The following is a 16,365-nucleotide window of genomic DNA, read 5'->3' on the forward strand; positions in this document are numbered from 1 at the left end:
TGAAGGGCAGCTGTGACAAAGGATATTTCTTAACATCCACAACAGAGGAGGATTGATACTTGAGCATGTTCAGCTCCAGGTTGTGTTGGTTGCACGAGAGTTTGACAGCTAGGTACGATGGGGCGCAGTCATTTGTGTAGAGGACACATCCTTGGGGGGGCCTGGTGTTGATGGTGCATGTGGATAATGTTGTCTTCCCCGGCCTCATCTGTCGTCATCTTTGTCAGGGAGCTGCTGGCTGCCATGATGGCCAGTACTGGCCCAAAAGTACACCGGCAGTTAAGGATAGTTCAAATATTTTCCCAACATTCCCGATAGCCACTCCACCCTCTGGGTGAGTTTATATGAGGAAAACCTGTGCAAAGAGTAGAATGACTTTTCATTCAAAAACAGCAATTTCAAGTCAAGGCTGCATGAAATTACACCATTTTAGTTTAGAACAGGGGTGGACAAATAATTTTGCAAAAGGACCACATGAGAAACTGGAACACTTGCTGATGTCCAAGGCAAAATGCTAACCTCAACTTTGATTAAATAAATAGCTACGTGTGTAGATTTATGATTACAAAATACAAATTTTACCACCATACTTTTTTGTGCGCTCATCTGTGTCAAACCTAAATGAAATATAGACAGTGATGTCTGGTAGCATCCACCATGACCTTGACCATGAATCCCATTCACATGATAGCAAATATGGACTGTGAGCATTAGAAATGTCTAAGTCCTGTTTAGCACTCTCAATTCAAGGTCCAGCTGTTGTGTAAGTGTCAAATCATTGGAATTCCTGGGATGCTTCAGCGGTCCTTCGGGTGCGATTGCTTTCACTTGTGCTTGTTGTACTTTACAAGGATAAGTCTATGATTTTCTGACTCAGTGCTTGCTTAAACTTGACCAAATTCATGTATACTGTTATTTATGTGTTTTACTTGGTCCTCTATGCAATATGTTGGCATGGTCCTTTACTTCGTCACCTTTATTTTGTCACACTGGATTAGGCATGGCCTGATGTATTTGAGTATTTAAGCACGGGTGGCTCAGTGACATATCAGAAAGTTAAGCATCTTTCCATGCCTTTGGCAACCCCCCCTGCTTTCTGTTGTTACTTTGTATTTGTGAGTATAAAAACTTTTATGTTACGTTTCTTGGCTACTTCTCGGTCTAAATTCTATTCTTCATGTCAGAGCATACCTAAAACTGAGGTCTTTTAAAGCATTTTAATATCAGAAATATTTTTCTTTCACTGTCCATTCTAAAAGTAATTTTAGTAAGCTATCTTTCATTTCTGTACTTTGTTTTTCAATGCCTTTAGTTCTTTTCGAATAGTATTATTGTGTTTTTAAATGTGGTTCTTGTAATTATGTGCTATGCAAATAATGCCCTTCAATTCAAAATGTAATTAATTAATTAATAATATTCAAAATGTATAAAAATATTTTTTAAAATCAGTGTTATGAGAATTTTAAGTCTTTGAGATAAATAAACAGAAAAAAACATACTTTGTTACAATGTACAAATTTGGTTTACATTAAGGAAAAGCTTTTAGTTTAACCTGAAATAATTATTTGTATTATATAATTAATTAAATGTAATTAGTATTACATAGGGCAACCAAAAATAATAGGTTTGCTTTGTAACAAGACATTGCTTGAATGTAAAACTTTCAGGTTACACCAATTGCATATTTTTGTAATCAAAACCTAAATATTGACTGACTGAATTTTTTTTCGTGTTCATCCACTCTTTTTTTCAGTGTGGATGAAATCATGTCGCGTGATTTAGCAGATTATGAAACAAAACAAAAGAAAACAAAACATGAATCCATGAAATATAGACTTAAAAAAATCCTTAATTATCATAAATAATGGTGATAAAATATTACATTAAAAGTCAAGATTGTGAACTTTGAGAGTCGAGTGTTACTATGGAGACGTTGGCGCGCCTCTCGCAGCTGCTGCTGATGAGATTGCAGGCTGCGCGCGCGCACATCTCCCACGCGAGCCCCACGTACACGTACACGCACGCACAGAGACGCACCGGATGAAAACAGCTGATGTGACCGAGACGATGCAACCTGGTCGATGAGGGGAAAAACCGGCTGCCGTAAGTCATTTATTGTATGTCCAAATATGAAACGGAATTTGCTTAACGTTCCCCAGGTGCCACTGTCGTGTTTGCATTTGGAGCGTGATAAATTCTCACTTGCTAGCTTGTTGTGCACCGGAAGTGGAGATGTAGCATCCCTCGTAGTAGGCCTGGATTTATATTTCCCCTCATGTATTTGCAAAAATCCAGTTTGACATTATTGTCAGACATTATGAAAGATTTGTTAACAACACCCAACGACTGTTTATTTGCTATTCTTCCTGTGCTTGGCTTGTTTTCAAGGCAATGTGGCGCTTTAGCTCTCACGCGTTTCCATAGTAACCTTGGCTGTTTTAGCGTCATATGTCTCGGACCGGACACGTATTTCCTGATCGCAGTCCATGATTGTGTGCCGCTTTTTTGTCAATAACGCAGCAAGACAGCTTTGTACATGTTGTGACGCTGCACTGGCTACTACACGTATTAATTTGTGTTTAGTAGGGATGCTAGGACCCTTCATAGATCATTGCTCTTTTTACCTTTTATTTTTTTAACGTGTGTTTGCGTTCTCGATGAAATGGTGTGGCGTTGGGGTTAATTCAATCTGAGTTGCATTTTCAAATAAGCAAAGCAGCATTTGATTTATTGAGTCATAACTTAATTTTACTATTGAGGTTTTGGGTTTGGCAAAATTTGACCTGGCTGGCTGCTACGCAAAGCAACTTCCAAGTATAGGCAAGATGGCACGAGGGCTCTGTTGTCTTCACACGCTGAACACCGAGAACACTAAGAAATAAACAAGTGCACTGTGAAAAGACCTTAAAGGGGAACTCAAGGCAAAAATTTTAATTCGACACAATGCAAGCCCGATGCCACTTGAATGTAAATTTCAGGCCACAGCAGTACGGCACAAAACTGCAGTGCCCTGACACTGATGAAAATGGATGGATTAATCTGTTTAATTCTTATTCCACAAACATATTATTAATCAGAACACTGTGTTTTGACTTTTGGGGTCACATAAATTGTATAATCTCAAAGAACCTTGAGTTTCCCTTTAAAAGTAAATTAGCAGCTGTGTAATCCAACTTGATACACAGCTGTGACAATGTACTTGCTGCCTTCTTGTTTTCTGATTTTGTTGCTTATTTATTTATTTATTTATATATTTATTTATTTATTATTGTTTTTTTTTTTACATACAATAATTATCTCACTTAACCATTTCAGATTTCGTTGTCCAAACTTTTTCAAATCTATATTATTGATGTAAGATTAATTTACATTTTTAAAAGCTGCAAAGTGAGAAAATAATTCTGATGGGCAAAGATGTTGCCAAATAGAACAGTAATAACTGTTACATATTACAAAATGTCACATTTTGAGTTATTGTAGTGGAGTGAAAAAAATGAGACCCATCCACACGAGTTGCAGGTATTCCACAAAAATACTTTAAATTGAAAATAAATACATTACTCACCATGAATTCCATAAGGTCCAACATTAATCCTTTTTGGGTCAAGTTTTGTTGACCCTGCCAGAACCAGCACTGGTACTGATTTAAAACAATACTAAAATTCCTGAATAATCACATATGCCAGCCTACAAGTGGATGAAGTAGAGAAGAATGTAGTTTTAGTGGCCACAATGCATGCGAGGATGAAGCCTCGGTAGGCGATAAAGGTAGCTGCTTAAAAATATCCTCTCCCTCCACTTGTCCTCCACTATCATTATATAGATAGCATGATTTAAAACAATACTTGATGAATATCAATGTATATTATACACTATATACAGGCCACATTTGCAATGTGTTCGTGTAATTGTTTTTTGCCACATCACTGATATGGTATTAAATTTTTTTTATATGTTTACTTTGTTTGAACCACTGCTGCACTAGACATACAGCCATACAAAAGGGTATCCAAGAAAAAAACATTTGGATGCACTTTTTTTCATTTTTAATGGATTCTCAAGTTATCAGCTCGGGACTGTTATCAGCAGATGCTCAAAATCTCAAGTGACTGAACGATTACAATATTTCACAAAAACAACCCAGGTAAATATAAAATGCAGTTTCTGAAGAGGGATATTATTTAAATAAAACACGGAAATAAGCCTAAGCTATCTCGGCATTGTGTGGAAAAATAATTGACTCCTGAACAACTCACTATGAAATCAAGCGCTTTTTGATGACTGGAGAAAGTGGCGGACGATTATGGAAAAATAATAATCAACATTATTTTTGATTGAGTTTGAAATCACCATTATTCAAACAATTATTCGTTCATTTTGAAAGTATTTATTAGTATTTATTTAACGACTTAAAGATCATCTACTCAAAACTATCATCAAAGCCTCATGTCAAGTCATCCCTGCACGTTAAACATTTTATTCTTGAACATTCTCAAATACAAAAATACCTTGTAAATGTCATGTGAAATTCAAGCCTCTTGCATTTTGATTCTGCGACATCCACAACCTTTGATGCCTTGCATCTTTGCACATATGATTAAGCATAACCTTTATCACTTTACCATATTTATTTTCTCTTATGTTATTTTCACGTCTGAAGACTTACTGGGCTAATCTCAAATCTCGAGGATTGTATTTGATGCGTTGTCTATTGTGCTATGATATTTGGGAATGCGTGTTGGTACAACGAAAACACAATTTTGAAATTGGTAAGAATATACTAAAATAATAGCAATCCCAAAAACAAACACTGGCTTTTCCTGCAAGTTTTGGCCTTTTAGGGGCATTGTGGTGCCGTGCATGGATGAAGACAAAGCTAAATTCTCGTTAGCATTTCAAACATATGAGCGCTAGCGATGTTTTAAAAATTCTGCATGTTTTGTAATTATTTCTTTTTTAGTATATGTGTGTAATTATTTTTGGGATGCGTTTAGTTTTACAATAATCTCCAAATGTATGTTATTAAAAATCTTAAAGGACAGCAGAATCACTTACACTGCGACACGAGCAACATAATGCATTCAGGATATTTTCACAACTTGGGGAACTTGCAAATACGTTGCATCATTCTGCATATTAATTGTTTTTCTTCATTTATAACATTTTAAAGCGCAAGAGAAACCAAAATACAAATCATGATTACATTTCGATTAATTTTTCAGACCTAACTGAAGAGGACTTTTGCTTCTCTGTGAAGGAATTTTGGTCCACTCTTCATATCTGGGGTTTATCTCGTATGGATTTTCTGTTTACCAAAGAGCTCTTATACTTGATGGCGCAAATTGATGGCCGGATGCTCACCGACAGTGTTTTTTGCTGGACAATGAAACTGTTTCATTAATAACAAGAGGTCCTGAATAGCAAAGTAGTAGACAATCACGTTTGAATGTTGGCATTTTGTTCTTTTTATCAAATAGGAGTAACAGTTTGCCGGCTTCCAAAAAAATGGTCTTGTCACTGTACAGAATGTCTTGGTGATCATTCAAATGTATCTTAGCAAATGTGAGTTAAGCATTTGTCTTTTTTCTTTATTTTTTTTTGTCAGTTGCCATTTTTTGTCCACTCTTTTATGGTGGAGTCGTGAATATTGAGTTTCACTGAGGCCAGTGAGGCTTGTAGTATTTTGGATGTTCTCTTCTAACTTCCTGGATGAGTTGCCGTTGAACTCTGGGAGGAACATTGTTTGGCTGACCGCTCCATGGGAAGGTTAACCACTGGTCCCAGTTTTCTCCACTTGTGGATAACGACTGTAAACCTTTTTCCTGACTGATCGATTTAAATCTCTTCATTCAATCTGATTTGTTTTTGATCTTTACTATGTACTGATGCTTTTCATTTTGAGAACTTGTAGTCTAAGATTTCTTGACTGGGTGTAGCCATTGAAATGAAAAGCGGCTTTTCAAAAAGCATGATTAATAACAGATAACTGCTTTAATAAGGAGAGACAATAACTTTTTATAAAGATATTTTTCCCCTCCTATTAAATAAAATCATTGTTTTATCCATGTGACATTGAGCAGCCAGAGCAGAGCGTGCAGCGAACATCTTTTTTTGATAATATTTTGGGAAAGTCCACCATAAATGGAGCAGATTTCATGTCAACTATGGGGGACAGTTCGAGATTTGTGTACTTGCACTTTATTGTGTTCGTTTTGAAGAGTTACAAAAACGCAGAGAAATGAATTCTCCACACACATCCAGGCTTACAATGTGATTGCATCCTGCCTGCGAGGAACATGTCCTCTTTCCCCCAAATGGAAAATTAATTGCAGATCTCGCCAGCGGTCCTCCCACATAATAGCAGCCAGGCCCTGTGATTTTCTTGTCACTCTTTCGCACATCTCTATATGTTAAGTTCAATAATCACAGACTCTAATTGTTTCTAAATGTGAGTCCAGTTTAAATGGAAGGACAAACAAGCTTTCACTTTCTTGACATCAAATGTGTTTTTTTCCTTTTTTTGTGACAGTTGGTTTATAAAGGTGATAAATTGTACACTAAGCAGCCAAAACAGAAGCTCAGGTTGTGTCGCAATGAGTTTCATTTCTGATTCTATGGTTGTGGTCACAATATCTCCTCTTTGCAATCCCTTGGCAAATAGAACGACACACTTGTAGTTAATCACTAAAATGCTTTTTGAACTGAGTGAGTTTACTATAAAACTAAACGCACAACAAATATAATTACATGCATTGTATATTTCAATACAAGACATGCTTCGTTTTAAAAAGCATTGTCACCGCTAATGCTAAAGTCAATGTAAAATCCCAGAGACATGCTCACGAGAAATTGGCATTGATTTCTGGAGGTGATATTGGTTCAATTCACACACAAACGCTGCAAAACATGCAACACATACACACGGGTATTATAACAACACTAAAAGGCACATATTCTTTCCAATCTGTGTAGCATGAGTTATAATAATAGAGCTCAATCGTAATGTGTGTATTCCACAGCACCACACTGCCACGAAGAGACCAATGTGTGCTCAGCAGGAACAACCATTACTTATTGTTATTTTTTGTTTTTATTGCTATTATTTTTTTGCTGTGTTCTTATTTTATTTTGTCACTGATGTATTTTCTTGTTGTACGTTCAGCTTCTATTAAAGTTGTGTTTTCAAGGTATGGTAGAAATATGAGACTCAATGTCCCAATACTCAAATAAAAATAACATAAAATAAATATGATAAAGAAATGCTTATTCATGGTTTGAATGTGTGAAAATGTGTGGCTGCTGCAGAATGAAAATGGAAGAGGTATGACTTTCACATATTTTCAATGTCATTTTGTAAGAAAAAGTGTCGGGATGACTAGATATGAGGTCATGATCATCGTTTTGAATATTTGAGTTTTGGTAGTTCAATAAATACTTAGTTTTGAAATGAATAAATAATGGTTTTACTAATCGTGATTTTCAACATCAATCAAAATAATTGTAATTATTATTTTTTTTTTTTCCATAAACACCCAGCCCTAACATTAAAGATGGCCCAGAGACACCATGTGACCATGTCAGGTCGTCACATGCATTTTGGCCACAGTCTACACATTTAGTTAATCCAAGGGTAGGCCTGTACAACTGAACCTCAAGTTACGAGCGTACAGTTTGAGTTGCGCTCAGAAAATTTTCCTTTGTTCATTTACTATTTTTGGTATTCGAACGGTCTTGCCATGGATGAGCGGATGGATCGATGTTATTTTTGTTCTCGCGCTGCCTAATCATGATTGCTAATGTGCATAGTGCATTGCTGTGAACTTGAAAACTAATTGCATACTTCTTCTGAGACAGAAACGCAAGGCTGTTGCATAATGGTGGAAGTTCCACCTCAGCATGCTTGATCACCCAATCACAAAGCTACATTTTGCTCTTTCGCGAGCTACACGTACATGGACAATGCTGGAATAATTATTACAAAATGTCCTTCTACCTCGTGGGCGTGATGAACAAATTGGGCTGTGGTCCGGTCTCTCAGTGGCTTAATTCATGAGCAGAGACTCCGTTCGCATTATGGACATGACGACCAACAAGCCGCCGCTTGTGTCGTCAGGGATGTGAAGCATTGAGACGACGCATTGATCCTCTCTCTGGCAGTTAAGCTCATCTCCCAGCTCGTGCTCTGTAAAAAATTACTCGGCGCGGTGTTGGTTTTTATTGTCACCTGCATGGCGTGTGTCATCCCTAACTGCAAATCACTTCTCCTTCGAAATATCACTGCATTCACACACGTGCCTGCCTGACAAAACTTGCGTAAGTACGCTTTTTGTAAAAATTGTGGAATAACATGCCAGTCCACTTTGTTTGATGTTTCTGGTTAACCACTAACAATCTTTTGCAAAGAATTCTGGCATTGTTTTTCTTTGTATCCTCCTCATTGTCCAATGTTTGTCTGTGGTCCAGCAGTAAACTGCATACAGTTTGTTACGTCTGGTTGAACCCAACATGAATCTACCTGCGTGTTGAAAATGTTCCCATAAAAGTGAAATCTATCAATTAAGAGGTGTATTTTTCCAAGCTAAACTAATTAATTCATACCAAACAAGCCATTCATAAAATTAATAAAGCCTTCCATTGTGTTTATTTTTTTCGAGGCTGCAACGTATTTTTCCACCCCACCGCGTTGGAGCGAGCGTGTTAGCTTGCTAGCTTGTTCATTCGTGAGCTAACGCTAGCGAACAATCTAAACACTTAACGTTCACTAGCAGTAATTATCTCTGTTGTGTGCGGCACGGAGTGATGCTGTGGGGCATTGGATGGCCCCCGGTGGTCAGCTGATCCATGCGCTAATCGGTACTAGCTGCTAATAGCATGCTTATTTGCCGTGGAGCCATCCAACTCGACATCAGCTAAAGTTAATTTCATTTACATTTAGTTTTTAATGAGTTTATTTGGACTTTTTGGTAGAACTCCAAATGATACCAGTTTTGGAACATCACACAGCGTTATTTCATTTAATTGTGGTTTTAATGTCAATGGAACACCCTCTCCTCTTTTCTACCATTGTGTCCACCACTGACTGCTGCCACAGCAAATCGAGGCCCTGAGGACATTCTTGCTTTTTGCATCTCCGTTCTTTCTGGTTGGTCCCTCCACCTCTCTGTGCCCTGGGGATGAACGCACCAATGAGGAGCCTCACAGTGAGTCCCCCTCACTTTGCCTTTTCGTCCGCCCCGTCTTCCTCCTCCACTCTCGGTCACCCATTCACAGAGCGTGTCGCATATATGCCTTGATGTCAGATGTGGTGGGCATTCCTGTCTCTCTGAGCGTAATGTAGATGTGGGTATAGTGTATATGTACGCCATATAAGCCATGATGTTGACTAACTGTTGTGTGTTATTTGCAGGGTATGCCTGATCGCATGTTATGTGCAGTGCTGGAGCAATTTCAGCTTTACTTTTCCCTTTGGTATGTGCGCTTTGTCTCCATTCAGAGTGTCATTTCTTCTTCTGTTCATATGCTCACACAGCCTGTACGCACCTTTTTCACTTAGTGCAGCGGATTTAAAAAGTCAACACCACTTTTTCTATCCAACTGTACACTCACACTCTGAATTAGGAAGACTCACATTTGCTTTAACTTCTTGATGATGATCACGCGTGATCTCGTCACATGGTAAGTTGCTGGACGTGATCCAGTGTGAATACACTTGTCCTGTGTCCCATGTGTGCTTTGTCGTGTAACATGATAGCATCATGTATCATGTGTTGAATACGTTTAGCAAGACAACTTTGTACCAGCAGTTCAAGTCCGGATATTTTTTCTTTAACATTATACAACAGACATGTTCCCTGTGAACAACCAAGTGCTGAGTCCACCTAAATAAATGCTTCACCCTATTTTTTTCATTAAAAGTGATACTTCTAGCTGGCTGAATTGCCTTTACGGTACTGCACCGGGTCCCCTAAAAATAAGTCGAGTCAGTTCAATTTTATTTGTATAGCCCTTAATCACAGATCCTAACCCCCCGGAGGGCAAGGAAAAACTCAAAACCCCATTAGGGGAAAGGTGAGAAACCTTGAGAAGGGACTACAAATGGGGGAATCCCCCTTCCAGGATGACCAGGCTGCAATGGATGCCAAGTGGGCAACATTTGACACATAAAATTATGTTATACAATGTTAGCTGAGGTAATGTAAGAGTCAATCAAATGAAGTGCTACAGGAAGATGACTTCAGTGGAGCGGGTCCTCGTCCAGGGCCGTAATCTCCATGGCAGCACCTGCGAGGATAAATCTCAACACGATAGACCCCTGCTCATCAAAAACCCAATTGAGCATAATCAGTATAGAAAATGGATGGATGGATAATTAAAATGAATCATCATTATTTGTTAACATTTTGTGTGTGTGTGTGTGTGGGGGGGTAAATAGTGTTAGAATTTGTTATATTGAAATTTATTTGCACAACAACAGCCAACTCGATGGAGTGATTATAACTGAAAAATGCCTTATGTCTAATAGACGCTTTGTACACTCTACAGTGGAGTGAACACCCCAAGGTGCTACATGAGGAAATACTTTATCTCTAATATTAAATGTCCAAGACAAGGTCTAACGAATTCTACAGTCATAATATTAAAATATGTCCTAAACAGCTATTAATTCATGCACTGCTAAAGTTAAACCTGACGTAACGGCTTAAAATAAATGCTATCAATGTACCCATACATCGTCAGTCAGAACTGACCTGTCTCTGAGTTACACTAAATATTATTTAATGATGAGTAATTTAATTTAGATTGACCTAGACTTCACATAATCCTGTCCGGACTTGAATGCAGATACAGAATGTTGTGGCTTCCCTGGTGTAGCTTTGGTCACTATGTGGTCTACCTGCTCTCTCTGTCAGATCCACTCTCTGTATAGCACGGCAAGCCCCAGCATGCTTAAGAGGAAACAAAGCTCCAGGGTCGAGACCCAGCCCATGACCGACTTTGGGCCTGATGAGACCCTAGCAGACAGCGCGGACATCTTCTGGATCAACAAACCAGTGAGTGCACTTTCATCAACTTGTATGTCGTGAAACACGTTCTTTTCCGTGACCCTGGCTGACCTCCATGTTGTTGTAATATAAAAAAAAAAAAGAGTTCACGTAAGAAACACTGTTCAGGCAATGTTTAAATTAAAAATGTAACATGCCCAACTGTAATACAACAATGAGTTTTTCACTCTGTCACACAATTAACATACAATCAAAAATTCTACTATATAAGGTATTTTGTTTACTTTGCTTTAATACACAACTCACCAATAATAAGAACGCATGCAAACTGTCTCTCAACTTCCCGTAGTGGGTGCACACCCTGCTGAGAGCCTGTGCCATCATCAGCGTCATCTCGGTGTGCATGAACACCCCCAAGACATTTGAGCACTACCCGCCCCTGCAGTATGTGACATTCACGCTGGACACGCTGCTCATGTTCCTCTACACGGCTGAGATGATCGCCAAGATGCACATCAGGGGTATTATCAAGGTAGCGACCGGCACTACATCCTTCATTTAACAGTGACAAACAGTTACATTTCCTTCAAATCTAACCATAAGAATTCGTAATCAAAAGTCAAGTTAATGAATTATTTATTTTTATGAAATGATAATAATTACAATAATCTTATTATTATTACATACAGTTATTTTTACTTTGAGTAACTAGCATTTTTGCATTCAGCATAATAACACAGTGTTGAAATAAGTATTGCAGTGTGCAAATTTACAGTCTGCGCCTCAATAAAATACATTCAATAGCAATACTGAGAATCAAATATTTTTAAGATTTTCCTATCCTTGGAGACGGTCCCACAAAGTTTAACTGGGCTGGACGTACGCGTGTTAACATTGGTGTGACGTGCTTATGTGACCCATGCATGGGAAGTATAGAATCTGGAAGCAAATGATTAGTACTGCACTGTGTAGGGCCACCAAGACGTTAGAGATGCTGGTCTGACTGGGCCAGCGCAGCAATGGTGTGTCCACAATAACGTCCTAAGTCAAAGAGTCAATACGTATCATTCTCACGAAGGGATGACCAAACATAAATTATACAGAGGACGGAGAAGCTACTCATTGTTCATCTTAAATTAACATGAAAATGTGAAACAGTCAAATTAAGTGCTTGTGTAATCAAGTACACTTTTCACAGCTGTCGGGCTGCAACCACATGCTGCTTGACGGTGTTTGGTTTGGGCCCCCAACGGCTGTCGCTGAGCCAGCGACGTCAGAAGCCGGCTGACATAAGTGTGATTAGCGGCTCGTGCATTGATGAAGAGAAAACCCAAGATGAATTGCACAACACCTTGATCGTAGACACGCAATGCGATAATATGCTTCTGTTCAGCAGAAAGACAGGCTCACACACAACGGGGCTCCCTTCACCGATCGCTTATGTGTGACCTACTGGGCTTGCTGCTCTCCCCGCTTTCCGATTCTCGCTGAGACTCGACCACTTGTGTAATCTTGTAGCAGAATCCCGCACATTGCTGAAGTGTCCGGTGGATTTTCGCCACATCACTCAGTGTTCAGTGGCCTTGAGACATGATCCTAGAGAGGACTAGCGGATTGGGTGTACGAATGGAAATATTTAGTAAAATGTAGTAAGATTTACTGTGCTTGGGGAGTCAGAAAAGGTTCAACCGAAGCATCCAGGAAGGGACAGCTGACCGCTATAAAGAGTGGTGACAGCTAACTTGGCATGTTAATCATAACAAACAAGGAGGCAGATGAGGACACAGTTTGATTTACTTTGCATTAGAACCTTACTGAATATTTCTTTAATTAAAAAAAAATCTTAATTGTCTTTAAAACTTGGTTTAATATGACCCTAATGATTCACTTTAAATTATAAAATTTATACAAACAAGTCAATTTCAAGTTTTTGTTTGTCATGGTGTTTATCTGACACCCTGCTATTTTGCAGTCTTTCTTCCTCATAGTCTCCTGCATCCAATGTCCCCTTGACATTTCACTTTGGTTATACCTCGGGGCTTTTGTCATTTTCCTTGGCTTATCATGTCGAAAACAGGTTGCTTCTCCTTTCCCCACATGCGCGGAATGCTGAAAATCAAATGATTTGCTTATATGGGACCATATGTACCTGTTGACAGATCCTTATGTTTTTTTTTGTTCTGTGGGTGAGTAAAAAAAAAAAAAAGGATTGGGATTCTGATCTGGGAAACCGATACTTATTCAGTATATTAATTGAAGACTATATAGGTGATTAGAGTAGTCTTTTTCTAATCTACATACTGTAGCTATTATTGAGTATTAACTTGGTTATGAATTTTAATGTTTCACATTTAAATGCCAACCAAATTCCATGTGTCACCTTACATCAAATGCGGTTCTTTGTTCTTATGAGGCCTATAGTTTGGACTGACTCAGCAGTGTCTTTAGAGTTACAGGCAAGTTGTGCCCTCAATTTTGCCTCAATTGCTTCACCATTCAGGAATGGGTCCATAGTCTATTCCTTTTTGTTTTTTTTTGCTTTTTCTTAGCAAAGAACAAACACACAAGCACATAATGTCTCTGTCGAGAAGACTTTGACAGCTGCTTGTCCCACCTCCCCGGCGGACCAGCTCTGGACTGAATCTTGATAGAAGCATGCAACCATTGGGCAGGGTCTGGTCCAGGTAGTTAGACATCTCGCTCGGTCCAAGACAGAGCGATATTTATGTGGTAGTCTGACAACGTGTCCGTCGTAAACGACAAAAATAACAATACTATGTAGATAATTGTAATTTAACAGCGTACAACTACTTTGTATTGTTTGTTGTGAATTATCAAACTGCAATTTAACAGTCGAAAACGTTTTTCTGTTCAGTGTTGGAGAAGGGGCACCATATTCCTACCACAAGACAAAAACTACATCCCACTTCTTTAGTATTCGGTAATGATTGGAAAATGAAGCTTTAAATTTGCTTCATGAACCAGTTGTTGTATTTTATTGACTCCATATTCACTTAGCCAACAGTGCTATCTAGAGGAGTAAAAAAAAAAAATATTTATCAAACTTTAAAATATTACTCCGGTTCCCCATCTATACTTCGTCTGAGGTACACTTTAACCTGCCACCTTTTTTCAATTGTCATGGACAGGCTGATTGTAGTGCATAAATGTTGCTGGATGCGATTGTGATAGGCTTAAGGTCGAAGCACAGGAAGGTACACAATTTAAGTGTAACACAAGAAACCTCAACCTATGGTGACTGTGCGAATATGTGAATATTCATTCTGACCCCTTTTAGTTTGTGACAAAAAAGCACCATATAAATCTAATTTATTATAATTGTTCTTATTTTTTCTTTCATTGGGGAACGTGGTGGCCATTTTGGTTAAAGTTATCATATGTGGTTCTTAGCCCTGCTTCAACAGTTCTGTTTTGTAATCATTTTTTTTCCCTTATGTCCGTATATTTTTTGATGATGTTCCGTTAATGCTTTATGGGCTTGGTGTTAATTCCTGACATTCCGCTGGTTGCTCTTTATAATAGAGGTTGTATGTTTGTTTGCGCACATGTGAGGTACAAAGGAAAGCCGTGGGCTGTTTCTCATCATTAAAAGTGTTACATTCTTGTTTTTGGAGTGTTAACTGTTGATTTGTTCCATTGCCATTTCCTCCTACTCTCTGCACAGGGGGATAACTCCTATGTGAAAGATCGCTGGTGCATGTTTGATGGATTCATGGTGTTTTTCATCTGGGTGTCCCTGGTGTTGCAGGTATATTGCGACATTTACTATTTTTACTGCACTTGTATTTTTTTTACCGCCTCGAATTTGCTTAGACAGTTTTACTTAAGGCACTTTATTGTTTCAACCATCCGCCTCTCTTTGTTTTGAGGTGTTTGAGATAGCGGAGCTTGTGGACCAGATGTCTCCATGGGGGATGCTGAGAATCCCCAGAGCGCTCATTATGATTCGGGCCTTCCGGATCTACTTCCGCTTTGAGCTTCCTCGCTCCCGCATCACTAACATTCTTAAGTACAACAAGCATTAAATTTTTTATCAAAAATGGTTGTGCATAACGAACTAGGCCACTATTCTGAAAATATGTTTGTCTACATTCTTCTTGTTGTTGGCAGGCGCTCTGGGGAACAGATCTGGAGTGTATCTATCTTCCTGCTGTTTTTTCTCTTGCTTTATGGAATTCTGGGCGTGCAGATGTTTGGGACATTCAACCATCACTGCGTTACCAATGATACACAAAAAGGGTAATTAACACGTGAACTCCATCATTACATTTCATTTGAAAGTCGCCTCGACATTTGTGCTAATATAACCAAACCCGTTCAAGAGATCTTATGTAAGAATTCAAAATGGTGACATATACAATAATGATAATACTCTGTTTGGATTGACACTATTCCCAGGTTATGACAGTAGACAAACAACATTTCAAGCATCTAAATGCAATGAACAAGCACAGCGAACTTATTTGTGCTGTGACGTCATAAGTCGGCACTAGAAGCCGAGCTCAGATTCCACCTTCTGACGGTTTATTGGATTGTTTTGTAGTTCTAACCTGTTGTAGAGGCTTTTGTCAGATAAAATGATACAGCTAAGATATTTTAAGTCTTCATCCTTAAAAATGCTTCTCAATTATGCAATTGATTAAAATTAAGCTTGCGAGCGTCACATGACCAAACTCAGAAAACAGGCGAGTCGCTATTGCTCGTTACTTGAGCATGTCGGCACTGTGATGTCATTTTCAGTCGGCAACAAGTGGGAAAATGGCTGGAGCTGGATTAAAAACGTGTGTATTTAGCTGCTCAATTCATATTCCACGAACACAATGTTAATCAGAATAATGATACAGTACAATTTTCACATAAGTCTCACTGGAACTGGAACTACATTCGTTACAGGGGAGAGTAATCAGGCATGAACAGAAAATTAATAAGTGTCTGGAGAGAAAACACAAGCCACAGCCACACAAGCACATTGTTTGTTTGTTTCCATACTAGAGTAGCAGGATTTCATTTTGACTTGTGATCTACACTATAAATGTTCCAAAATATTTATTTAACTATTTTTAATAAATCAGCTTTGCTAAACAACCGTACACATGTGATATTTCCTCTATTGTGCGATTTTATAAACTACGTTCTATATTTAGCCATTAAGTGCTAAGACATAGCATTGAATAAATCAAAGAAAGAACATATAATAAAAATATAATGAAAATATTTCATTTATTCAGAATCTTTCTGTTGGTGCTTGTTTTTTTATTAATTTTTTTTTGTAGGGGGGCGGGTGAGACGGAAATGTTTTTGACTAAATATCCAGAATGTTCTTGAGAGGTGATGAAAGGGG

At 38.4% G+C, this 16,365-nt stretch overlaps 1 protein-coding gene across 6 annotated transcripts in view; it reads left to right on the forward strand.

Moving 5' to 3' along the window:
- The first annotated feature begins 1,941 nt into the window (after positions 1-1,941).
- The window catches only part of nalcn (sodium leak channel, non-selective), a 68,176-nt gene continuing 53,752 nt past the window's right edge, over positions 1,942-16,365 (forward strand). For 2 of the 6 annotated variants that reach the window (XM_088315029.1, XM_088315032.1), the window contains exons 1-8: positions 1,942-2,103; positions 9,092-9,200; positions 9,407-9,468; positions 10,911-11,051; positions 11,353-11,535; positions 14,689-14,772; positions 14,894-15,033; positions 15,135-15,263. In XM_088315029.1, the coding sequence (XP_088171155.1) occupies positions 9,427-9,468; positions 10,911-11,051; positions 11,353-11,535; positions 14,689-14,772; positions 14,894-15,033; positions 15,135-15,263 (719 nt within the window). In that variant the 5' untranslated portion in view covers positions 1,942-2,103; positions 9,092-9,200; positions 9,407-9,426. Of the gene's footprint in view, positions 2,104-9,091; positions 9,201-9,287; positions 9,305-9,406; positions 9,469-10,907; positions 11,052-11,352; positions 11,536-14,688; positions 14,773-14,893; positions 15,034-15,134; positions 15,264-16,365 lie in introns of those variants that run through there. The other 4 variants (XM_088315033.1, XM_088315034.1, XM_088315030.1 and 1 more) reach the window with 4 other exon arrangements.

Source organism: Idiotropiscis lumnitzeri, chromosome 14 (assembly GCF_059441095.1).
Source record: "Idiotropiscis lumnitzeri isolate Australia: NSW breed Sydney's pygmy pipehorse chromosome 14, RoL_Ilum_1.0, whole genome shotgun sequence".
NCBI classification, from domain to species: Eukaryota; Metazoa; Chordata; class Actinopteri; order Syngnathiformes; family Syngnathidae; genus Idiotropiscis; species Idiotropiscis lumnitzeri.